General features: G+C 37.7%; 1 protein-coding gene across 8 annotated transcripts; it reads left to right on the top strand.

The window, feature by feature from the left end:
• The first annotated feature begins 1,403 nt into the window (after window positions 1-1,403).
• Chi (Chip) lies at window positions 1,404-26,513 on the top strand. 8 transcript variants are annotated; one of them, XM_053767354.2, is made up of 9 exons: window positions 1,404-1,744; window positions 6,965-7,362; window positions 17,894-17,969; window positions 18,529-18,631; window positions 20,740-20,912; window positions 21,253-21,453; window positions 22,477-22,600; window positions 24,132-24,250; window positions 26,271-26,513. In XM_053767354.2, exons 1-9 carry the CDS (start codon window positions 1,718-1,720, stop codon window positions 26,427-26,429), a joined length of 1,380 nt encoding a protein of 459 aa, XP_053623329.1. In that variant the 5' UTR covers window positions 1,404-1,717; the 3' UTR covers window positions 26,430-26,513. The 8 variants fall into 8 exon arrangements, with proteins under 8 accessions (XP_053623329.1, XP_053623330.1, XP_053623337.1 ...); XM_053767355.2 differs by having other exon boundaries at window positions 1,405-1,863; XM_053767362.2 differs by lacking the exons at window positions 1,404-1,744; window positions 6,965-7,362 and adding exons at window positions 9,758-9,993; window positions 14,741-15,239.
• Window positions 26,514-26,858: the final 345 nt, after the last annotated feature.

Below are 26,858 nucleotides of genomic sequence, written 5' to 3'. Positions count from 1 at the left end.
TATGGGCTGTAGCTCTGCAATCTTGAGAAAGGAGCTCATAATAACATGTCTTCACTCACTCAATTAGAAGACCCTCAATAGCACAGAAGTCAATAAAGTTCTGTGCTGAATCAATGGGTTGCGAACCCAATTGGGTCGATGTGTGATTTATACCTATTAGCCGCGATAAACTCAAAAACTATTGCACGGATTTTTACGGATAATGTGATTAATGATTGAAAGTAAGTTTAGGGTGTATTATTTATACCCGAGCGAAGCCGGGATGGATCACTAGAATAGAAACAAATTTGAAATAGTAACAATATTAGGCTTCTGGCTCCCATAGTTGGCCAAAACGATTATTTGAAAAATCATCGTTTTGGCGAACCATGGGAGTTCGTCACGTCGATAAGGTCGTCTGCACGTTCAAAATTGCCGCGTTGTCGTCATCTGTACTAATAGTCGATCAAACAGCACTAAAATGGCGTCGGTAAAACAGCGTCCGCGTCGTGTGCCCCGCCCCGCTCTTCAGGACGCCACATTACTAAAATAGTGTTGCCAACTTGGGTCTTTAGCCCCAAATTTAATGCGGTAATATTAATGCTAGGGTGCAGGACTTTGAATTAATCGATAAAGAAAAAATACGATTATTAAAATACGTTGTGTAATTTTAAGGATTAGAGAGAGAGCGGGAAGCGACTTTATTTTATACTATGTAATGTTAACGTTAAAAATAGTTTACACTAAATATTGTTTTGTCTCTTTCTGTCAATCTTAGATCATTTAGTAACTAAAGTTAGTTACTAAAAATGATCTAAGCTGTCAATGGTAAATATGATTAAGTTTGGTTTATAGTGACGAAACATATAATTTTTGCTTAAAGTATGCTTTAACTTTTTATTTACAACGGAGCATTTTTTTTTTTTTTCATAATTTAGTCTGGTGTTTGATGTTTGATTTGAGGTTTTCGTAATGAATAACAATAACATTGGGGCCATGGGGGTATTCGGCCCATAAATTATATAAAGCCGTCTCCACCAAAATCATTGAGGTAATAGTAACAGGTGACCAGCAGGTGGCATAACTTGCCCAGAGAATAAGTATTGCCAATGAATGTGGTAATACTATTAGCCGTCTGGGCACGCTACATCAAGGCATAAACTGCAACGACTGACATTTGTACATAAACCTTACCCTTTTTTAATTACTTTGTTACTAATTACTTCTTATTTTTAATTAGTTGTAATTTAATGTATAGATATTATAGATGTGGATATAATAAACACTTATAATATGTCTATATACTTTGAAAAAGGGGAATAGTATGAAATTGATCTGCAATAAGAAGTAAAATGTAGGGCTAGTATTGAAATTTGATCAGGGATGATTTATTTAGTAGTTGGTAACACCGCACTCTCGCCAAGCAGGCAGTGACATCGAGCGTAATAACTCGAGTGCACGGCTCGCGGATGATGCGAGTAAGCTCGCGTCGCGACATGAGGTGATCGACGCTTTCCTCAAACTATATTCAGTGAAATAATGTAAAATAATCGCAATAATAACGCTGAATAACAGCGCTAGTGAATAAACAAGCGTTTTATATATGTCTGCCGGCCGGCGCGTCGTCGCGTCCACAAAAAAAAAGACTAATTTTCGATGTCAGTGCCCTTCAGAATCCCAGTGTCAGTTTAGTGTGGTTTTAAAATAGCTAAATGGATAAACAGCGTGCAATGTTCGTATGAGGAAGAAAGGGAACAGAAACATTGTAAGTGGAGTGCGTTGATATTGTTGTGTATGAGCAGATATGCGGAATAGGTCGGCCCGATTCCCGGAGATTTTAGCATACGAGTGGGGTGCCCGCCGCTGATCGAACCACGGACGGAGGTACGGAGGACTGTCTCCCTCGTATTCTCTTTTTTTTTTTTTTAAATACCGAACAGGTCTTTTTTCGAGTAACCCCTTTTTTATACGGCGCACTTTTTATTGTTTTGAATCGATTTGTGGGTTCAAGTCTTTTCATAACAAAATACAGTTGTAAACATAGTTTTCTATTTTGTTTACAATAACAATCACTCAACATTTTGTACTACTAACGCATGTAGGTAGGATCATTGTTATTAGAATATTTTGTGGACCATTTCGAAATGTTTCAATAATAAAAAAAAACTGATTTCTCATGTAAAAAATATTATTATTGGGTATAAATGGCGATTTATACCCAATAATAATATGATAAACAAAGTCCAAGCTTTTTTACAATTTTACATGAGAAATCTGAGGTTTTTTTTATTGTTTATTTGGAATGTTTATTTTATTTGTTAGTGGTTTTAAGATGGCGATCTTAAAACCACTAACAAATAACATAAACATTCCAAAATCAAATATAATCAAAAATCTATAGAGATATATTGTTTTTAGTCATTCTAAAATTTAGGTTAGAAGATGCAATTGACAAGAATTGCAATATAAAATGCACAATATGTGTATAAACAACTTAAATACACATTACACACTGTTTAAAGTAAATAAATATATTTTATTCCAATTGCAACTATGAATCAAAATGATATGAAATACTTTTATTTGCAAGGGTCATTACTAAGGTTTGGTTAAGTAGGTATTGCAAAATAGATTCTAATACAAAATTATCATGCAATTCTCTTGTTGGTATCAAATATTCATATAAATCATAATAACAATTATTAACCAGCAATTTAAAATATTTATTTCTTAAATATTTTGTAACCAAACATAAGTACATTTATAGATTTTAATAGACATAATATAACAGTTATTGTCCAATACTTTGCCTTCACATATTGGCTTTAGCAAAAGTGTAGGATCTCTAGGTCTTAGCCGAGGATCAACAGACTTGATATTAAATAATTCCAGATATAACCTCACCTAAACAAGTCACCGTCTCGAGTCCCAATCTTTTTGTACTATTTACGTTGTATTTTGCGAGAAATAACTAAAATAGTTACAAACACATTCATATTAATGCTTTTTGATTAGTTTAGATGGACATATGGCAGGTAAATATTGCCCACATTTTCGGAGTCGAGTTTCTGTTATACTATATGTTGCCCGAGGCTTCGCTCCCGTGGGAATTTTGAGATAAAATATAGCCTATAGCAATCTTGGATAATGTACCTTTCTAATAGTGAAAGAATGTTTGAAATCTGTTCGGTAGTTTCGGTGATTACCCGCCTCAAACATACAAAGTCACAAACTCACAAATGGTTACCTCTTTATAATAATAGTATAGATGACAAGGTAGGTAAATATTGAGTTGGCCCCAATATTAGTTCAAGATTTGTTAAGAGTTTCTGTAATATGTATTTATTTATCTAAAACTATCTTTAGACCAAACTTCGAGTCTTGTGACTTCATTCTGATAAAAATATAATAAATTATATACGAGGGTAAATCAAAAAGTTCTTAGAATCACTATAAAAAAACCAGGAGATGTGTACAAAAATATTTTATTTTTCAACGTAATCTCCTTCTAATTCAATACATTTAGTATACCGCTTCTCTAACTTTCTAATTCCTTCCAAAAAAAAATCATTTTCTTGACTCTCAAAAAAGTCGTCTACGGCAGCCATAACTGCGTCGTTATCACTATATTTAGTTCCACGGATGTGCTCCTTTAATTTTGGAAATAGGTGAAAGTCACTAGGGGCTAAGTCCGGAGAATATGGTGGGTGATCAAGAAGATCGAAGCCAGCACTGCGGATTGCCGTGAGCGCAACTTCGGACCGATGCGCAGGAGCGTTATCGTGAAGAAACAACACGCCCAATGACAGTTTTCCTCGCCGTTTTTCCTTTATATTTTCACGCACTTTTGGAAATAAATTAGCATAGTAGGATCCAGTAATGGTCTGTCCTTTCGGCATGTAATCGATAAAAAGGATTCCTTCACTATCCCAGAACACAGAGGCCATAACTTTGCCGGCGGTAGGAGCAACGCGAAATTTCTTCATTGGTGGCGATGATGGCCGTTTCCAAGACATGCTTTGTCTTTTAGTTTCGGGATCAAAATGGTGGACCCATGTTTCATCCATGGTAACAACACGACGGCAAAATTCATCCGGATCGGACTGTAATATTTCAAGATTGCGCTTTGAAATTTCCAAACGACGTTTTTTGTTTTCTTCTGTTAACATTCGTGGTACCCATCTTGCCGACACTTTTCTGAACCCCAAGGAATCTGTTAAAATGGATTGGATGCTTCCAAATGAAATCTTTAGGACCTCGGCTAAATGTTTTATAGTTATTCTTCTGTCTTCCAGAACTAACTTCTCGACCTTTTTGATATTTTCTTCTGTGATGGAGGTTGACGGCCGCCCGGAACGCAGATCATCTTCACAAGTTGATCTACCCCTTTTAAATTCCGAAACCCAGTAAGCTACTGTAGAATAGGGTAAAGCATTATCCCCTAATGTCTCCTGAATATCCAAAAAAATTTCCTTAGTGGACATTTTTTTTAGGCACAGATACTTTATCACCGCACGTAATTCGTTTTTTTCCATATTTCAATACGTTGGAATACCCTTGGCACTTAATAATTTATTGCTTGTAAACGATACGACCGAATCGATTGTAACTGAGCATAAACATTATACGATAATCACTCTTTAAAAATAATAATAAACTACCCACAAAAAAAATATATCAATATGTCATTCTAAGAACTTTTTGATTTACCCTCGTACTTAAAACTTTATTTTGAATCACTATAACTACTAAAACACATCAAAATTTGTAGTTTTAAGGTTCTAAGCAAACATAGGGATAGACAGACACCGGGAAGTAACTTTGTTTTATACAATAAATAATGGCTTCCGTGAGAAATCACACGGCGGAAACCGCGGGCAAAAGCTAGTTTAAAATATATATTTTTTGATAAAAATCTTTCAAAGATAGTCTATCAAGAAAATTAATAAAATTGATTTTTAATGTACTAAATTTTTTTTGGCATTGCAATACCAAATATAATTGTTATGTTACCAGCCAACAAGAGACTGCTATTTAAAATCTTAACTAAAAAAAACCTAATATGGATAACAACTGAAAGAGATCCCTTTATGAGATAAGTTTGCCTTGCTGACTAGGTTTCTCTTTATAATCTGTTCTTCTTTGTATTTTGTCACAATAAAGTTATTTAAAACAAATAAATATTGGACAAGTGGAAAACAAGTAAACAATGTGTCGTTTTTGTTTACATTATCGCGATACAATTCGCCAAACTTTGGACGTATATAAATCAATATCAGTAAAGATACTTATGAAGTCGAGCAGAATATGCACTGAGATACTGCCCTTTTATATCACTGCGGCACATGATTGTATAGTTATGTGGAATGTTTCTTGTGTATATGTCCTTAATTTTAATGGGTCACTGTATCATAAATGTATATTGTGTGTTCTCGATATAAATAAACAGTTTATCTATCTGTCTATCTATCTAAGTAAACTTGACTATATAATGATGCTGTGACAAAATGACAAATCAATAATCAATACATATGTTATATTTATATACATATAATAAAACAGTAAAAAAAAAAGTGTTTCTGTTCATTGAAGATATTTGAATTAAAAAAAATGAGATTGATAGACAATCAGTAATAGAATAAGAATTTAAACAAAAAAAAGTCTGTCTGTTTGTTAGCACATGCTAATTTCTGGACTAGACGGATTTGAATGAAACTTTTTTGTTGTATAGCTATAAAGCCTGGTCAATATAAATGATTATGAAAACTGGAACACCTGATGGAGTACTATTTGTCTGTACAATTAAATTTCTCTAATATTTTTGACTCCTTACCAAAATTGTTCAACCACGCGAACGAAACTAATGAGAGAAGTTTGTGGAAAATCACTTTATCCTTTATCCCATCTTCTCCACACACTAGGATCACTTTATCCCATCTTCTCCACACACTAGGATCACTTTATCCCATCTTCTCCACACACTAGTATCACTTTATCCCATCTTCTCCACACACTAGGATCACTTTATCCCATCTTCTCCACACACTAGGATCACTTTATCCCATCTTCTCCACACACTAGGATCACTTTATCCCATCTTCTCCACACACTAGGATCACTTTATCCCATCTTCTCCACACACTAGGATCACTATATCCCATCTTCTCCACTCAATAAGATCACTTTATCCCATCTTCTTGTTGCATACAATAAATAAAATAATTTGTAAAAATACAATAGGTGGACTTGTGCAGTTTGAAATACGGTGAGGGACATTGGGTACCTTTCAAACTTAAGAATAAAAGTTCCCGTGGGAAATTCACGCGGGAATGAGCTAGTTTCTGAATAAATGATTAGATTTGACTCATTTCTCGTAAAGTATCTATTTTGTATTTATTTTGTAGAATTATGTAAATTGTACGATCACTCATAATAGCTATTGTACGTACACTATCGCCAAGCAGATTCAACGTACATTGCTGGTTTTGTTTTGGGGTAAATAAAAACTCTTATATAAACTGCGCAATCTTTGTTCATTCTCTCTCATTATCTTCGCTTGTTCCTGATTGCGTTCCTCATGGGCGCCGTTCGCGCGTCGGCGCGTCGTTCATGGGCGCTGGTTTCGAAGCGTCACAGCTCACGCTTCGAAACCAGCGCCCATGCGGGGTCAGCGTAAAGATTATCCTAGAATTTAGTAGATTCGCCTGTGATTTCACAACCAGTCGACTGACTGACGTTAACTCTCCTTGGGAATGCTATTGTTTCCCTATTAGCTTCCTAGGCTGTGTGTCCCTCTGTGAGGATATGGAGTGGTCCTATTCTAGCAATGTTCGTTCAATGTACAGTCAACAGCACATCAAATTATTTACCTGCATGAACCTCTATGCCGCGGTAATATAGCGTTGAGTTTGCAATGAATTTGGATAGGTTGATGTGCTGTTGAACTGAACTGTACAGTGGTGAACATCATAACATTCTTGTTCAGATGTCGGTGGGGCTGCAACGGCGAGTGCCGGCGCTGGACGAGGGCGCGGGCGGGGTGCCGGCGACATGGAAGAGCGGCAACAACGACCCCCCCTTCCCCTCGTTCGCGCCGCCGGCGGGCTCGCCCGCGGGCCCCGCGTTCGCGGCCTCGCCCGCGCCGTCCACGCCGGGCCCGGGCGCCGGGTTCGCGGGCCCGCCGTACGCGGCCCCCGGCCCCTTCGGCAGCCCCTCAGCGCGGCCCGGCTCCGGCGGCGGCTTCCCCCCAGGGCCCCCGCAGCAGGCCCACTTCCCAGGTCCGGGTTTCGCCCCGCCTGGGTCACCTTTTCACCCGCACCCGCCGCATCCGCCGCTGCCGCCGCACCCACACATGATGGCGCCACTACCGCCTCCTGTTGACAGGTAAGAGTTAACATTTTTGGTACAGTCAACCAGCGCATCAAGTTATCCTGCATGAACCTCTATGGTGTATTAATAGCGGCGAGTTTGCAATGAATTTGGGTAGATTGTGCTGTTGCCTGTACAATACAAAGGTGTACAGCTGTGAGGGAATGTTGTTACATGAGACAGAAGACCTACCACGAAACTTACAGTAGTTTTACTCTATTATTAGATTTTGATAGTTTTATTTTAACTCTAATAATAGAGCAATTGGAGTTAGCATTCCATTTCTCACTATCGAATCGTTTCGAAGTGAGACGCACGCAGCGGACCAATAGCATTGCGGTGTGGTTAACGTCGCATCACATTGTGATTGGTTGGCTGCGTTTAACTGTGAATCGATTCGATAAATAAATAAATATTAAGACAAATCACACAGATTGAGCTAGCCCCAAATTAAGTTCGAGACTTGTGTTATGGCATACTAACTCAACGATACCATATTTTACAACAAATACATATATAGATAAACATCCAAGATTTTGATTCTGATTGGATCCTGGGCCAGAAAAAGATCATTTTCCATCATGACTCGACCGGGGATCGAACCTGGAACCTCTCGGCTCAGGGGCAAGCACTTTACCACTGTCATCGAGGTCGATAGTGATCTGTAAATAGCAAAGTCGCATTACGCACACTGCTCAGGAGCCGCAGGTATAAAGTATGAATGGGATAAGTCTACCGTTGCATTTTTTTTATTTTCGATTTCCTCGTGGACCGACTGATATACACAACTAGTTGTGTGTTTGAGCTTGTTGGCTATTGGGCTCTACGGCCACATTACAACGCGAAGACTCGCGTTCGCATTGTCACGATATAAGTTCGTGTTGGATCAATGTCGAAAAGCTTGGCCACATCAAAAAAAAAAATCCGTTACGACGCGATAATTCATTTCGCGGACAACATGGAAGAAAAACATGGCGGCTAATAATTATTTACTGTATCTCTATTACTTAAACAAAAATAAAAGGATCAAAAAGACGAATAAAAGGCGATGGTGGGTGTTATCTATACACAAAAACTTTGTCGCAACAAAACCCGCACATCAAAATGTGCGGCAATTTACCGACAGCGGCGCGAAGGGCATTCGTATTCGCGAAGATGATTCGCGATAGGACGAATTCGTTGGCCAGACGTGTCGCGACAAAAATCGCAAATCTTCGCGTAATCGCGATAGTGTGGCCGTAGCATTAGTGTTTATTAAATTGTACCGTACAAAGTAATCAATTTAATTATCCTATTTTATAAATAACTAAAGTACTGGAACAATGTTAATTTTATAAATGATTAATGAAAAAAAAAAAAAGATTCTTTATTAAAAAAAAAAAGTCTGACACGAATGAAACGCCACACGCCGCGTTTAAACCTGGCAACCTTCCCGGCCTGTGTAAGCAAAGCTTTTACCATTGAAGCGATAGCGAGCTTTACCTACTCGAGTTCAGCTTTCACAGTGGGACGGCGTCTCTATCGACAAACATTTTTTTTTTTTTTCAAATTAAAAATTCTTTATTCAATTTCGAATGATATATTGACGAGTGCTGTATAAGTCAATGAATTAGAAAATTAAAAATATCAAAATAGAATATCAGACTGTGACGTAATACAGGTGGTGTGCAGTGCAGGTGGTAGGACACAGGGCGGGGTAATAACAGCGTTATTAAAAACAAAAATGGACGTTTAACATTTGTCTAAAATAAATCCTATTACATACAAAACACACTTTAGACAATGTTTAGGAGTAAACACTTAAACGTCGTATAAAGTTATACACGTGTGAGCCCTTGTTTAAAGCGCATTTAAATGTGCTTGTCTGTCGCATGCTCGTTTGAAAGTTTGTATAATTTTTATCTAGAAAATAAGGGTTTCCCGGTTTTTTTTTAATGTTTCTTAAAAAAAAACAAGTCGAGGTTTTTTATTGTCTTCCTATTGGATGTATTCATTTTTTTATTATAATTAAGAATTAATGATAATATTTAAATAATTAAGAGAGTGAGGAGTCTTTTGCCCAGCAGTGGGAAAAGTTATAGTTTAAAAATATCGAACGGGCATTTAAACAGATTACCGCGCGGTCAAATTCTTCAAGACATAGAACAATATATAATATTGATAAGCTCGCGATGCGATATGAATTATGATTGACCTGACTGTGCAACCGGTTTTTTACTATTAATCACTATGACATAATCTAATCGTGTAATCCGAACTTGCCGCCATGCCGCGTCTCCGCGACACCCGAGTCTGGCCGAGCGCACCCGAGCGCCTCCGAGCGCGTGACAGCTCGTCAATCGTCCGTCATAGCGCGGCACACTTCTGATATATATCGAATTAGGTACATAGTACACGCGCCGCCGCGCTGCCGGCAACTCTGCTCTATTTACACGGCAATTTCGAAAATCGAACGTCGATATGCATCGGTGAAAATGTCGCGCTTTTTTTTTTTTTTTCCAGTCCATATCGATTTGGCCGTTGTTGATGGCCAGTTTTGCGCTTGTTGTTGGTCCACATCGAGCGCAATGTCGGTTGTAGACTGTTGTCTTTGGATTACACGCACGTGTTGTACTCATGTTTACTGTATGCCGTAGCTATGGCATTGTAGGTATTTTGTGCGTTAGTGCGGAGTCATTGACTCCCCGGTGACACACATTCCGTATGACCGACGGGAAGTTAGCACGTCTGACGTTCGCGAAAATTTTTTTTTTTCGCGTCGCGCGATGTGATTGTTTTAGAACTTATCTTGTTGTTTACGCGGGTTGTGGTGTGTGTGTGTACCATCCGTATACTGTAAGGTGTAAGAGCGTGATGATAATTATTCAGGAAAACGGGACGGTCCAGTTGCGACCGTCGCGAATAGTGCAACCTCCGATTGATTCGTTATGAAGTTCCTTAGTGTCGTTGCGTGTGTTTTCGGACCGACTTTTTCTTTTTTTTCTCGAGTACACTGGCTGGTTTTTATTTTGTAACTACTTTTTTTTTCATTATTTGCTTTTAATTCGGAAAAAAAATTGGTCTTATTGTTTTTTTTTAGTAAAAAAAATAGAAATAAACGATGAATTAAAATATTACGCTGACTGACCTACACACAGGACGGAATTATACCTACTGACCTACGGCGTTTGTCTATATAGGTAGGTAGTAATTTTTTTTTTGTTTAGCGATCGCGTAAATAGAAATGTACAAGTTTTTTTTTCACTTTCATAATTGAAAAGGTAAAATAAACTAAATTACATCGTAGCCTGAAAAAATATTGCGAAATGGCAATTTTTATCATTTAAAAACAATTGGAAAAATGCTCTTAATTATGTCATTGAGATCGGGAGGTATTTTCACAAAATGGTTTAATTAAAGTTACAGTTTAGAAAAATAACTGTTTAATATAGGTATTTTCGAGTCTTGGCCCCCCCTTCAAACATTTCCATAGATTTTTTCCCAAAATCGGCCAAAATGAATTACTTAAATAAATATTTTAAAAAAAATAGAAAGAAGGCAACGACTCTATCAACTATTTTTGATCCTAAATAATAATTTCTATGAACACAACGCACGTTTCCCAAAATCGCCCGAAATGTCATGAGTGACACATTTCTTTGACTTTGGATTAAAAAAAAATAAAAAGGCGCTAAAATAACATTAATTACATCCTATCGTAGATTAAATTTTGACACAAATCAATAATCGCAATTATCATCAATTAATTTAAGAACTTTGTTCTTGTCGGTGGAGCATTTTCCATCTAATTCTGAACAATAGCAATAGAAACTTCATAATTAAAGTGTGTCGTTGACATTAATAAATAAAAAGACACGTATTGTTACATTCCACAATAAATACCTACCTACATTTTGATACATACATCAAAAATTGCAATGGAAATTACAATATTCGTTAGGAAAAATATGAAAGACATTGTGAAAACTGATTTGAGTACACCGCGCAACATGGCTTTATATAGCTACGCTAGCTAGCCTGTTGGAATGTACATATTATGTACATCTTGTTCGTATGTACAGCGGATATATGGATATAACAATATCAACGGCGCTCGCCTGTGTGCGTGCCGGCGTAATGAGCACTCTATGTGCTAGGAAACAGTAAAAAGTATGGCGCGAACGCACTGAACGGCAACGCTGCGTTGCGTCCGGAGTCCGGAGGCCTTGCACGGTGAAAACAATGTTTTTTTTTGTTAGACGTATATTTTTTTGTGCGCTGTCTTCTTGGTTTGACGGTGAAATACCTACCTACCTAATGTTAGATTGATGATAAATACTGGTCACTCGCGCGTTCTGATTAGTTTATAGGTTTTGTTTTAATTTGCATATTATTGATGTTAATTATGTGTCACCAACTGTGCCCCGGGGCTTCGCTGCCGTGAGAATTTCGGGATGAAGAGTACCCTATGTGTTATTCCAGGTTATATTCTATCTGTGTACCAAATTTCATAACAATCCGTCCGGTAGATTTTGTCTATATGTCTTATGAGTAATGAATACACGCAAACCTACATCCTCATAAATTTTCGCACCTAGGACCTCGTACTAACTATTAGTGGGATTCATATTATGAGATTATCGATGGTAAAGTCTACCATTACCTTGTTTAATTAATATTGTCTTTACTTTCACGTTGGTTTTCCATCAATTTCTTGGAATTAATTGTTTAATTAGCAATGAAAATATTTTTGAGCATGTAAAGAATTCGCAATGTTCCCGGTTCATACTGAGTCATAGAGTATCGCTGAGCCCAGACTCCGCTATTTGTAAAAAGACATTTTAATAACGTATTTGTACCATAGAGTAAATTCCAATTTTTTTATCAAACCGTTAAAAATTAATGAATTTTTGACAGAATATTTTTTTCTTTATATTTTTTTTTTTCTAATATTTCTTTCTTCTTTTAGGCGCTTAGTTTGCTAAAGCTGGGTAAACCGTATTGGTAGCATCAAAAGAATGTATTACGGAAATGTATATCATAAAAAGGTCTACAAAAAAGTCAGCTGTAGCATTAATCTCCTAAGGTTGAGTCATGGTAGGCCAATTTTGTCTATAATTTTAAAATCCTTATGACTTTGGCAAGCAAATTTCTCTTTATCAGCATTAATTATTATCCAAATAAGTATACAGTTACTTGGTCGATGTCATGTGGATCACAATTACAATTAATTATATCATTTTATTTGAATTAATACTTTAGAATTTATCGCAGATTTAAAATTACACGCAACCACAAAATTTCGGCTGACAACTGAACGCACTTTCGGGCCGAAGGGCGAAGTACGGGTTAGCATTTCACTTCTCACCATCGAATCGATTCGAAGTGAGACGCAACCGATCTAATCACATTGCAGTGTGGCTGTCGTTGCGTCACAGTGACTGGTTCGCTGCGTCTCATTTCGAATCTATTCGATGGTGAGAAGTGAATTGCTAACCCGCACTTCGTACGTGATGTACGTGAAAACATGGAAAAACCGGAAATTTTGAACCAATAACATAGTTTAAAGCAATATGAACGCATAGACAATAATCAGACATGGTATAGACTAAAGAAACCCATTAAATCATTTTCAAAGACAATTAAATAAATGGCTTCTTGATAAATGTTTTTACACAATCAAAGATTTCTTGGATTGCAATGACATTGATTAACATACATGTAGATTGTAAGTGACATTTTATCTTAATTTAATCTGATGTCATTTTATAGTTTTTTTTTAAATATGCCATTATTAACATTTGCATGCCGTTGACAACGGCTAAATAGGCTTGTTCTAAACCATTATGTGGATATTGTATTGACCTAGCCTATTTAATGAAATTTTACAACATGATAATTTCTGAAAAAGCTACAATCTATTGGCATTTCGGTACGACCACCGCTGAGAAGAAATGCCGAAAGAAAGTCATTTAAACTCCCTATCATCAGAAAGGCTTTTCGTTAATATTGTTTTTTTTGCATATTCTTATTTGATAGAGTTGCCAAAGTGTTTTTTTTTTTTAATTTCATGGCTCCATCGTTCGCCAAAACGATGATTTTGCCAACGTCAAGGTTGAGATTGACACGGAATATAATATGTTATAATGATATATGAAACACGGTTCAGTGTGTAACCTAAAATATAAAAGTATATAAATATATTATACATACATACAGATAAAGTGTAGAATTGGACTTAATAAGCTATTGACATTAACAAGTTGGTTACCCTATGAGAGTTTAGCCCTTGATTGACTGGCACAATACTGCATTAATCCAAACTAATATTATAAATGCGAAAGTAAGTTTGTCTGTTACCTCTACACCCATCTATTGGGCCGATTATTATGAAATTTGGTACACGGGTAGAAAATAACCTGGAATAAAATTTTTAACTCGAAATTCCCACGGGAGCGAAGCCCCGGGGCGCAGCAAGTTTTTTATAAATTGTTCACCTGCGGTTATGAATTGGAAATCGGCAACAGACTTAGCTAAGTAATTTTTTAACGTCAATAAGTGAGCCTCACTCTAAGCCCAATACTCTGACAACTAGGGATGCCGAATGCCCGTGCGAATTGGAGACGAAAAAAAGTAGGAAAGCGGACCCTGAGCTCCGACGATCAACGGCTGAGGAGAGATAGAGATTTGATTTTTTGGGATGTTTATTTCCTTGATTGAATTTTACATCCGCACGGGAGAAGTAGCTAGCATATTTTCTTTTACTTTCGCTCCCAGATTATCTATTTTAGGGCAATTAAATGAAAAGAAACATGTTTGAAAAAATAATCGTAAGCCCTTCTGGCATGACAGGGCAACACTGTTTTAAAATGAGTTTCTTTCGGCATTTCTTCTCGGCAATTGGTCTCAGAAATTATTATGCAGGTCTAATTTCTGAAACGATTTGACCATTTTAGAATCTCAACGATCAATAAATCTGCCCGTAAACACTGCGACTCGTGGCTCTGTCCATCCTATATAATACATTACCTGTAAAAATTCCCTCCTAGAACTCTAGAAGTTTTCACATGAAAATTACAAGAATAATGGTACCTATACTTATGTGACCTTTCGAAGCGCTCGACGCAAGCAATACAGCTGACGCGACGTTGCCACACCGTCGCCCGTGTTCACTGTCTACAAGCTTATCGCCTCTAACTCTTTGCAGTAACAATCACAATCGCGTGGCAACCTCGAGTATATAAAGGATTTAGGCCGTTTTGTGATTGGTTAGAGACTTCCCGCGCGAAAAATTCGAATTGCTTTTTATCAATCGCGTTCTTGACGCCGCGGCTTTTCGTTGTCGATTGTGTGTGTGTGTGTTTTTTTTTTTAATTTCAGACAGAGTTGTGTATTAAAGTGATTTTTTAAATAGTGTTGACACGGAATAGAAGGAAAAGTGACAAAATAATAATTTAAGGTATTTAAGACGTTTCGTCACCTCGGAGAGGAATTTCCCGCGTAAAATTTTTGTTTTTTTTTTTTTATATTTATCGAGACAAAAACTTTATTTTGCCCCAAGCCTTACGAACTGAAGTGCCTAAAAGTGTCAAAGTGAAAAAAAAAAAAACAAGTCATATTTGTTTTTTCTAAAAGCATAAAAAAAAACACATTGAACTGGCCAACATAGTGACACGAAAAAAAAGTGAAAAGAATAAAAAAAAAAAAAGCGCGTCAGTTAGTGAGCTAAGGTGATGTGTTGGTGACAAAGTGGCCTATATGCCAGTGGCGCTGGGCTCGCTCGGCGGCTCGGGCGAGTTCCACCACCTCTCGCCGCACCACCCCCCGCACCCCCCCCACCAGCTCCAGTACCATGAGTACGCGCCGCTGCCGCCGCCGCCTGTGTACCATCCCATGCAGGATCCTTACACGAGGTAAACGTTGATCGGGGATGTTATGGTTAATTATTTCAAAAGAATATTATATATTAAAAAAAATATATACTGAAAATTAGACAGGTTTGTTGCTCTTTCTGAGATATGTATTTTTTATATGTGTTTACATTACTATTTTCTGGATAAATCACGCGTTAATTCACAAAAAAAATACGTAATTATAATTATTACATTAAAAATAGAAAAAAATATGATTTTTTTGTTTGTTTGAGATATAACTTAATTGCCTTAAAAACTAAGCTCATAAAACACAAAAGACACAAGAAACATTTCTTGCAACGGTGGACTTATCCCATAGAGGGATCTCTCCCAATCGACCGTCAGCAAATGACGTTTAATACCCCGGTATTATAGGACTCAGAAGTTGGGCGATAGTGTGTACCCGTACACACTATCGCCCAACTTCTGACTGATGCCGACGCGAGTATGCATTAACATTGCGTTGTTAGTATGAGTGCTTTTATTTACCGCAATTAAAAACCGGCAATGTATACAGAATCCGCCAAGATTGGTGGGAAAAATAGAAACATTTTGATTTTTAGGGTTACGTACCTCAAAGGTAAAAACGGAACACTTATAGGATCACGTTGTTGTCCGACTGTCAAAGGACCTTTTCGCAGGAATGCGTACACGTATAAAGTTGAATTTAACATGAAATATCCAGGCCGATGTTGTCCCTTGATGTTGTGCAAAAATGAAACAATATTTTGATCGCGTTGAATTGCAACGCGATCAAAATATTGTGACCATTTGCAAAATTTTCAGTTGAAATAGGGTACCGTTGACCTAGAAACATGCAATTTAGCATGAAATTTGCATTAACAATGTAGACAAAGGGAAAATTCCAAAACTGTGTAACGTATAGCTCGTTTTAAAAAAAAGATAATTGAAAATTTTCAAGTCAAAAATTCTAAAATCAAAATTTCGCCACGATCAGTAAGTAAGCTTTCGCTGGCCCAGCGGTTGAGGGCGTGGAATTGTGATTACGTTTGATGAAGGATTACCCGGTAGTGTTGCCGAACTATCGATAGTTTCAATCGAAAAATGCCAAACTATTTATTGATAGGCCTATCGATAGTATCGATCGATAGAATATCTAATATTCGTCCTCCTATTTTCTTATATATGTATAAGTTTATTATGTTTGTTTGTTAATTGACGTCCTTGGAGAAAAGGCCGCGGTGAAGTTTGTTGCGCCGCTTCTTCTTCGCCTGCGCTTTGGAAGCCGGCAATAGACTTAGTTTAAGTAATTTTTGACCTCAATAAGTGATGTATATCATCCTAAATTGAATAAAGAATTTTGAATTTGAATATCGCAGAGCAATATTTTCGACAGTATATCGATGGCATATCTAATATTTCAGGGCAATACTATCGACACTATCGATAGTATTGCTTTTTATCAAACTATCGATAGTCAATCGTAATTGATATTTCACTATCGAGCGACAACACTAGTACCCGGTTCGAGCCTGGCGTTGACTGGAAAAATATTCTAAATAAATATAATAAATATATACGGACAATACACACAGATTGAGCTAGCCCCAAAGTAAGTTCGAGACTTGTGTTACGGGATACTAACTCAACGATACTATATTTTATAACAAATACATATATAGATAAACATCCAAGACCCGGGCCAATCAGAAAAAGACCATTTTCCATCACGACCCGACCGGGGATCGAATTATGTTTTTTAAATAAGAAACATAACTATACACATTTTATAACTTACAAATTTGTACGGAACCCTCGATGCGTGAGTCTAACACGCTCTTGAGCGTTTTATTTCTTATCTTTGCCCTGTCTGTATGTTATGCCATTTCAACTGATATAAATGAGTCAGTATTGATTGTATGATACGTCTTCACATTCTTAACGCATACATAATAAGACAGGAGATAAATTACATCTAAAAGCTAAACGCTAGAAGCTAGAAGCTAAACGTCCTTGGGTGCACACCATATTGCAAATTGGAAAAAGCGCTTTCGGGTGGATCTCAGAGCGTTTCGACCGCTGCAGCCGCGCTGTCATTACGATCTGTCAATTCTATCGAGGAAGGAATTATTTCCAAAATCAATATATACTATTATTATAAATAGAAAACAAAAATTCAAAAATTCTTTCACTGTTAGAAAGTTACATTATCCAAGATTGCCATAGGCTATATTTTATATCAAAATTCCCACGGGAGCGAAGCCCCGAGCAACATCTAGTTGTTGTTTTATCTTTATTTAGGATTATTGATAAAAAGGTCACTCAAAACGAGTTTTCTGACAATCTGGATGTTTTGGCGGCAAAATAAACGGCAATGTGACAGGTGACAATTTAGACATAGCATAGGTGCCCATAGACTGCAAAAGGAAAATGGTTGCGTTTAATTTAATCCGACAACTGTATACTATAGTAGGACCAGTTTAATAGATTTGACACTACAAAATTCAGGGCACACAATATTTATTGTTCCAAAATCAGAACTACATGAACTTCATACAAGAACATTAAAATTAAAATACATATAAAGACATTTTTTGACAGCTCTAGCTGTAGGCTGACAGATGTCAAATGTGACATTAAATTTGTCCTACTTCATAGATAGAGTTTTTGATAGTTTTCTCTTTTGTTTTCAGGCGACACGCACCTTACTTCGGACAGCCAGACTACAGAGTTTATGAGCTCAACAAAAGATTACAACAAAGGACAGAGGTAAGTACTTACATTTCATACTATTTGAATGCGCCGCAAACTGGCACACTAGCGCCACCAGTGGATTTTTATAAATTCCTTTTCCGTAAGAGGAGAGAATAGTGTTTTCATCTCGGAAAATTTAACTGTTTCCCTGGGATATTTACGCGGGCTAATCCGTGAGCAAAAGCTAGTCATCATCACCATCATATCGAGTGTGTTATTGCTAAAGCTGGTGTCAGATTTTATTCAAGTCGCCTAAAGGCATCTGACATGACTTACGACTACTCACCGCCATCCAATGGAAGGTAGTCGCATACACGCTGGTAAAAGCTTAAATAAAAAAGGGTCGAGACTTAGTCTCGTTATTATAATTTACTAGATGTCGCCCGGGGCTTCGCTCGCGTGGGAATTTTGAGATAAAATATAGCCTATAGCAATCTTGGATTAATGTACCTTTGTAATGGTGAAACGGTAGTTTCTGAGATTACCCGCCTCAAACATACAAACTCACACGCGCTTACCTCTTTATAATGCTAGTATAGATTTTGTTAATGTTTATTGCCATGTTTTATTTCAGGAATCGGACAACCTTTGGTGGGATGCGTTCGCGACAGAGTTTTTCGAGGACGACGCGACGTTAACCCTAACGTTTTGTTTAGAAGACGGACCCAAAAGATACAGTATGATTTGTTCTTTAACTTTTGCACATTCGTGTGGAGCGTCCATATAATGTCCCTTTCCCAAAATGTCCATTCCCCATATTGTTCCTTCCCCCAAAATGTCCCTTTCTCAAAATTTACACAACCCCAGCGAAGCCAGGGTGGGATATTACATCTTTGTGGTTACCTAGGCATATTATTAGGCATAATTCCCTGTTCCAAGTTCCAAATCTGACATTTTTCTCCTTCCCGGGGACTCCTGGAGGTGGAATTAAATATATTTTTTTGCGGACGAAGTCGTGGTTTGCGGGGGCCGCACACGTATATATTTTTTTTTTTTTTTAAATTTGGGAAAGGGACATTTTGGGAATTTTACATTTTGGGTAAGGGACATTTCGGGAAATGGACATTTTTGGGAAAGGGACACATTTTGGTGAGGGGACATTTAGGGAATTGGACATTTTGGGGAAGGGACACATTTTGGTGAAGGGACATTTCGGGAATTGGACATTTTGGGGAAGGGACACATTTTGGTGAAGGGACATTTCGGGAATTGGACATTTTGGGGAAAGGGACACATTTTGGTGAGGGCATATTTCGGGAATTGGACATTTTGGGGACTGGACACATGAAGAGACATTTCGAATCCCGCGGATATTTTGGGAAAAGGACATTATGGACCTGAACGGTATAGAATTCAAATTCAAATTATAATCATTTATTCAGAAATTAGACCTTCACAGGCACTTTTTCTCGTCAATCTTTATAGAGTCTGCACAGTATGTCAACTCCTTCGGTACAGTATGTTAAATCTTTCCGTATAACTCTGTCACTTGCCATTTCACCTTTTGTTTAGAATATTGACCCAAAAACATTGTATGTTTTTTTTTCTTGACCTTTTTCACACTCGTGTGGATTCGGTACAGTGTGTTAAATCCTTCCGTATAACTCTGTCACTTGCCATTTCACACAACACGCCCTTTTCATTTGCAATTTATTTCATGCAATCCATCCATCTCTTCTCGGGTTTCTCTCTATTCCTGACACTTTTAACTTTCATTTTTAGCGAACTTTTAGTAATTAGGGTTTATTCGATAGATTAGGGTAGATTCTATATTCGATATTAGGGTTTATCCGTTTATTAGACCGTACTATCGAACACAAACGATATAGTACGTATTGACCGTTTGTAAGCCCTTCTGGCATGAAGCAGAAGGGTTGTCAAAAATAATTATTGTCAATTAAAACCGGGTTGCACTCCGCGAGCGCCGGCAGAAGTGAAAACTTGAATATTAACCTTGTGCATTTTTGACTTAGGTCTTACGAATTTTCGATCAGGGTCGCGCGTCCTGACGCGAGATTAACATTTTTTCACCCGTCACAAACAAAAAGTGCACAACGCCCGCTAAACAAGTTTTCACTTCAAAAATTTAGGTTTAAATTGAATGATTTGCCACTGACATTGCCAAAAAACATTTTTAATTATAATTATGAAACTAATTTCATTATTTATGTTTCCCTTCACCGGAAGCAGTTGGTGATCTATGAAAAGTATTATACATGAGTCAGATTGGTGTACAAACTCGTGTGGTGATTATGTGAACGACAATCATGTTTGGCCCAAGCGTGGTGCAGTATCCTCATAACATATGTAATTGATTTAAGACATTATTACGTACGTTTTGTACATTTAGCTTTTTATTTATATATATGTATATTTTGTGTGACAATTTTCAATAATTTTATTGGAAATACATATTTTATTTTATTTATTTATTCAAATTTTGACATTTTTAATAATGATGTAAATTCGTCCTCCTAATTTTTAATATATATATAAGACCTATATTTGTTAATTGACGTCCTTGGAGAAAAGGCTGCGGTGAAGTTTGTTGCGCCGCTTCTTCTTCACCTGCGCTTTGGAAGCTGGCAGTAGACTTGGTTTAAGTAATTTTTTTGACGTCAATAAGTGATGTATATCATCCTAAATTGAATAAAGAATTTTGAATTTGTGGCACGAGTAGGATGTGAAACTGGGTCCTACCGATCCGCAGGCGGGCTTAACTATTACACCACTGCTTCAAGACTTAGATTATGATTTATTAAAATTGTCTTCTATTTCGTTTCAGCGATTGGAAGGACCCTTATACCGCGTTACTTTCGCAGCATATACGAGGGTGGTGTCTCAGAACTGTATTATACGATGCGCCAGCCCAAGGAATCCTTCCACAACACAAGCATAACCCTGGACTGCGACCACTGCACCATGGTCACGCACCACGGCAAACCCATGTTCACAAAGGTGAGTTGGTAAATAAACTAAAAGTATTAGGACAAATCGAACAGATCGAGCTGGCCCCAAAGTAAGTTCGAGACTTGTGTTACGGGATACTAACTCAACGATAATATATTTTATAACTGTATTGGCGTTAAGGGTCACTTTAATTGAAACGAACGTCTGTCTCTAATGAATTTATTATCACATGCATCGTAATATAAATAAGAATTAACGCTATGGATGATGTGAAGTGCTATGTACTTGCGTTTACGGTTACTGCGATCTAGTAAAATATCTATACAAACATCGATACAATAATAAAGAATTAGAAGTAACAATAATAATGTATGTTGTGTCGCGGAAGGTGTGCACGGAGGGCCGGCTGATCGTGGAGTTCACGTTCGACGACCTGATGCGCATCAAGTCGTGGCACCTGGCCGTGCGCGCGCACCGCGAGCTGATCCCACGCCAGGCCGCGCTGCCGCCCGACGCCGCGGCGCTCGACCATCTCACCAAGAACATCACTCGCCAGGGCATCACCAACTCCACGCTCAACTATCTGCGGGTCAGTCACTCACTCTCTCACTCACTCTCACTCTCACTCTCACTCTCACTGTACAACGACACTCCACGCTCAACTATCTGCGGGTCAGTCACTCACTCACTCTCACTGTACAGCGACACTTGTCATATCGAACGGAACATGTCGCGTGTAAACGATTATCTCTTTAAATAAAACGTCCCATACATAATAGAAACATGTATTTTCTTTATTGGATAAACAGTTAATGTGATGACAGATATAAACCTAATCGAAAGATGTATGTGTGCATGTTTGTTGGTCTTTCACACACAATCTACTGAACGAATTGTTATGAAATTTGGTACACGGGTAGAATATAACCTGAAATAACAAATAAGGTACTTTTATCCCAGAATTCCCACGGGAGCGAAGCCCCGAGGCGCAGCTAGTAAACCTATAAACATACGAAGTGGCTTATCAGTAAACAGAATAAACGCACTATAAAGAATCTACCCAAAATACATCATTAGTGCGAAGTTTTAAGCTAATATTAAAGGCAGTTTGCACCGTCAACTTTGACATTAACTTTAATGTGTTGAAAACGTAAACTTCTGTCTAAACGTCAGCGGCGCGCCGGTTAAAGTTAACGTCAAATTGGACAGCATTGTTACAGTCTATTAATTATCGTAATGATCCTAAACATTATCAATTATCAGTAACCTTGTCAACTATCCTATTATGCTGAGTAATTGTACGCTGACGAAGTCACGGGTAAAATAAAAACTTTCCATTTTTAAGTAAGACTTCCCATACTACAATACAGATGTATTTTATTTGAATGACTAGATGTCGTCCGGGGCTTCGCTCCCGTGGGAATTTTGAGATAAAATATAGCCTATAGCAATCTTGGATAATGCACCTTTCTAACGGTGAAATAATTTTTGAAGTCGCTCCGTGTAGTTTCGGAGATTACCCCCGCCTCAAACATGCGAACTGACAAACGCTTACCTCTTTATAATGTTAGTATAGATGATGATAAATAAGAAAATTGCAATTTGTGAACAGTTATGCGTGATACTGGAGCCGATGCAGGAGCTGATGTCGCGACACAAAGCGTACGCGCTGTCGCCGCGCGACTGCCTCAAGACCACGCTGTTCCAGAAGTGGCAGCGCATGGTCGCGCCTCCCGGTGAGTCACTCTGCTACACTGCTACACTCGACAGCCCAAATCCATTGCAAAATCGTCGCTGTCTACATCCATAACACACATATATACATATATAATATATACATGGTAATTTGAAAAAAAATATATTACGTTAGAAATCAAATTTTGTGGATATTTTGTGATAAATCAAAATTTGTGGTCACAATACTAAAAAGGGACGCGACCAGACAAAGTGAGTCTCAAGAATTTAAAAATAGTCTTAAGTACCTTCCAATTTGAGTTTATTATTGTTTGTCAGGTATTTCGTAGTAATGTATCCAGTTATACGAAGTACTCATTAAATCCATGGTTTCGTGGTAGTCTCCCAGGAGCCGCCGTAACAGTGACATATGTGTTAATTTGACGGGGCAAATAGTTTTCCTTACGAATGTTTCTAACAGCGCGCGGTCGCACCTCCCGGTGAGACCAGGCGATCATCCTGGTACTTTAAACACACCAATATATTCTAATTAAATTAAAACAAATCATTTAAACTTGAGATCCGCACCGGCTTCGCTCAGGTAATACCATAAAAAGTAGCCTTTCATCCGTGCCAAATTTCACCAAAATCGGTACAGTAGTTTTTGAGTTCATTCATTACAAAAAGAAATAAAATTTTCTCTTTATAACAGTATGGATTAGACCTCCATAGGCGCATAATTGTTTATTATATAAATTGTAATTTCTCAAAAAGCTACAAACTACTGACATTTTGGCGTTTAGTAGTTTGTAGCTTAACAACTATCGAGAAGAAATTCCTTCGCGGTTCAGGCAGGTAATATAAATTTTGGTCATCGTATAAATATAAAGTATATTAGGACAAATCACACAGATTGAGCTAGCCCCAAAGTAAGTTCGAGACTTGTGTTACGGGATACTAACTCAACGATACTATATTTTATAACAAATACATATATAGATAAACATCCAACACCCGGGCCAATCAGAAAAATTTCATTATCCATGTTGAGCTGACCGGGGCTCGAACTTGGGCCACGGAAGTCGTCCGCTTGCTTGTTGTAGGAATTCCCGTAAATCGCAGAAAAATATTTGAATTTAATATATTTTACTACTGAACCATCGCTACCTTACAACAATAAAGTGAAGAGAAAACAAGTTTGTTAGACAAATTAAAAAAAAAACTACTTTTAATATTCATTTAGCTACAACTTTTGAACGGCTGAACAGATTTTCATGAAACATGGCTGAGAAAACACAGGGTAAAATTGTATAACACAAAATAACTAAACTAAATCGTTTCATCCGTTTGGGAGCTACGATGCCACAGATAGATACACAGACAGACACGTTAAACTTATAACACCTCTCTTTTTGCGTTTGGGGGGGATTAAAAAAGCATGTGTTCCTATTGCCTATCGATTAATTTGAGAATGAAATCACGACATGAGACGTATTTATTTGTACCCTGAGTGAATTCTCACAGGTTTATATCTGTAAGCTACACTATCGGGTTCGTCTGTAGTGTACTGTACGTTGTGAATGTGTTGCGCAGAGTCGCAGCGGCCGGCGAGCAAGCGGCGCAAGCGCAAGGGCAGCGCGGGCGCGGGCGCCGCAGCCGCCGCGCCCGCCAAGAAGCGCTCGCCCGGGCCCAGCTTCAACCTCGCCTCGCAGGTGACATACCATCATCATCTATCATCTTACTATACAGAAACTAACTTTAAATTATTTCCTTTCAAATACTTGGTTGACTGAAAGAGAGATCCCTTTCCGGGATAAGTCCGCCTTTATATTAAAAAAATATATATATTTTCGAACAATATTAATGCGTATTAGGTACGTGTTACAAATTTGAATCAAGCTTATTTACCCAAATGTACAAATAATGAGTGAATTTCAGCCATTGTCGGGGTTTTATGGTGGGTTGGATAGTATTATATTAGTTTATTATTATAAAACTTAAGGTAAGACCTAGAACAATTAAATATAAATTAAAAATCTAAAATAGAGGTTAGATGATACGTTATATATATTCACAATAAATGGAGCACTTACCCTTATTGGGTCTGTTCTTATTATTTTATTTAATGTTTATAAATTTATCACGGCCGCCCTCTGGCCTCGCTAGCCTGATCGTAATGTTTACGCGTCAAAGTGTTCGAGCGGATTTAGAATTTTAAAATTTATGACAGTAGATCCAAATGTGCCAGCGCAGGCGAAATAACATCGAAAATGATTCCAAATAAAATGTAGCTGCGTTACAGTGAAAAAAAAAACCCATTGAAAAAAAAACCCATATTGTGAAACTGCAGATTCAGCACCTTGGACCACAGTGGGATAATTTAGCATCTTCGTCGGGCTGTCGTACTTCAATCGTTGAAGCTCGCGGTCACGTAGATTTAATTCATTTTATTCTATTCATGTAATCGATCGCGATTATTCGAAATAAATCTGTGTGTCCTTAAACTATAGTTGTTTAAAAAAAATTGGTTTCAAAAAAAGCAGTTTCGCAATATGGTCTGATCGGTTTCGGGAAATTCACTCATTATTGTACATTTGGGTACAGGTCTACCACTTTTATACGTTACACCGATGTACCAGCGCAAAAGTCTAACTTTCGTACGGCGCAAAAATATTTTAGCCAATCAGAGCGCGCCATGTTTGTTTAGCCGCGAACAGAGCTGTCCGCTATTGGCTGACGCTGAGTCCGCGCCGTCGCGTCGCACGAATCATTTTTTTTTTTTTTATTTTAAGACTTATGTCCTAGCAATATGGTCGTTATTTTATTGAGTTTGTATTCGGTTTGATTCGGCGGTAGGACGCGCTATTCTGCGCCGTCGAATATTGCCGATGTAACTTATAAACGTGGTGGTACTGTAAATGTTACTCGTATGTTACATAATGGAAACATATCTTATGTTTCCATTATGTAACATACGAGTCACTTTCGTTATTTTACTACTTTCTTTGTATATATTTTCTTCGTGCAATAAAAAGTTTACAATCTAGTTGTATACCTGCGGCTTCGTACGTTTAAATTCCATTGGGAACAGCAGAACACAATACACACGGCGTCATCTAGTGTTTTATTGCAAAGTTTTATTTTATTAGCGTTTAGCGTTACCTCAAAATACATAGTACCATTTAATGCTTTTATATTTAGCGCCACCTATATAATACAGGTTTTGCGCAAATCCCACGGGAACAAACTTTTTTCCGAGATAAAAGGTACCTTATGTTCTTCTCCATACTCTTAATTATATATATGCGAAATTTCAAGAACATTAGTTGAGTAAATATCGCGTGAGAGGTAACAAACAAACTTACTTTTGTATTTATATATTAGTTAGGATTAGACATCCACAGGCATTTTTTCACGTCAAATTTTATATTATATAGTAATTTCTCACAAGCTACGAATTACTGGCATTTCGAAACGACCACTGCTCGAAAGAAATGCCGAAAGAAACTCACTTGAACAGTTTTGAACTCTATTATGACGGGTAAATAGAATACTAACTTAACTATATTCTGTAATATAAATATGTTATGACTAAACTCCGAAGTGTGTACATCTAAGTTTAGCCGGCTAGACCTAAGTGCAGCCAGTCTCAGTTGGTGTGTCGTGCTTATCTTCAGCGATAGCTATTGACAGTCCATCGCAGTAGATTACAATCGGCGTCCTCCTCCGCAGGACGTGATGGTGGTGGGCGAGCCGTCGCTGATGGGCGGCGAGTTCGGCGACGAGGACGAGCGCTTGATCACGCGGCTCGAGAACACGCAGTACGAGGGCGAGGACTGGCCCGCCCCGCCCCCCGCCTCACCCGCCAAGACCTCGCCCCATCCCCACTGAGCTCCCGACCACCACACACCACACACCACTACCATATAAATATTAATTATTATAGGCCCAGGATAAATTATAATAATAATAATATATACTGGTTTTATTTTGTGTCAGACCCGTCACTACTAGGATATCGTACAGTCGCCGTAGTCACAGCCGGAATTTGCCGTAAATGATTCATGTAGTACTTTCGAACAGCCGCATACTAAAATGTCGTCAATATAACACAAAACAAAAAAAAAATGGCTTTATCAACAAAAATTAGCCATTGAAAGATTTGTAATACATTTCTCAGACCAAATACAGTTACAGTAATTTAAACAATCCAATTGACAAGTTATAATTTGTTTTCGCATCATCGTTACAATACACGGGAATTTGATTATACGCTTTAACCAGATCTGAAGTTGAACGAATATAGAACACTCATAGTAA

Source organism: Plodia interpunctella, chromosome 30 (genome assembly GCF_027563975.2).
Source record: "Plodia interpunctella isolate USDA-ARS_2022_Savannah chromosome 30, ilPloInte3.2, whole genome shotgun sequence".
Lineage (NCBI taxonomy): Eukaryota > Metazoa > Arthropoda > Insecta > Lepidoptera > Pyralidae > Plodia > Plodia interpunctella.
Note: the sequence above shows the minus strand (reverse complement) of the source record. Positions and strands in the feature narration are given on the sequence as shown.

What these genes read in the sequence shown, in the direction of transcription:
- Chi (XM_053767354.2), top strand. Translation starts at nt 1,718, where the DNA reads ATGAGGAAGAAAGGGAACAGAAACATT. An exon ending in CTACCGCCTCCTGTTGACAG is followed by an intron (nt 7,363 to 17,893) that starts GTAAGAGTTAAC and finishes TTTTGTTTTCAG; the next exon opens with GCGACACGCACCTTACTTCG. An exon ending in AGACGGACCCAAAAGATACA is followed by an intron (nt 18,632 to 20,739) that starts GTATGATTTGTT and finishes ATTTCGTTTCAG; the next exon opens with CGATTGGAAGGACCCTTATA.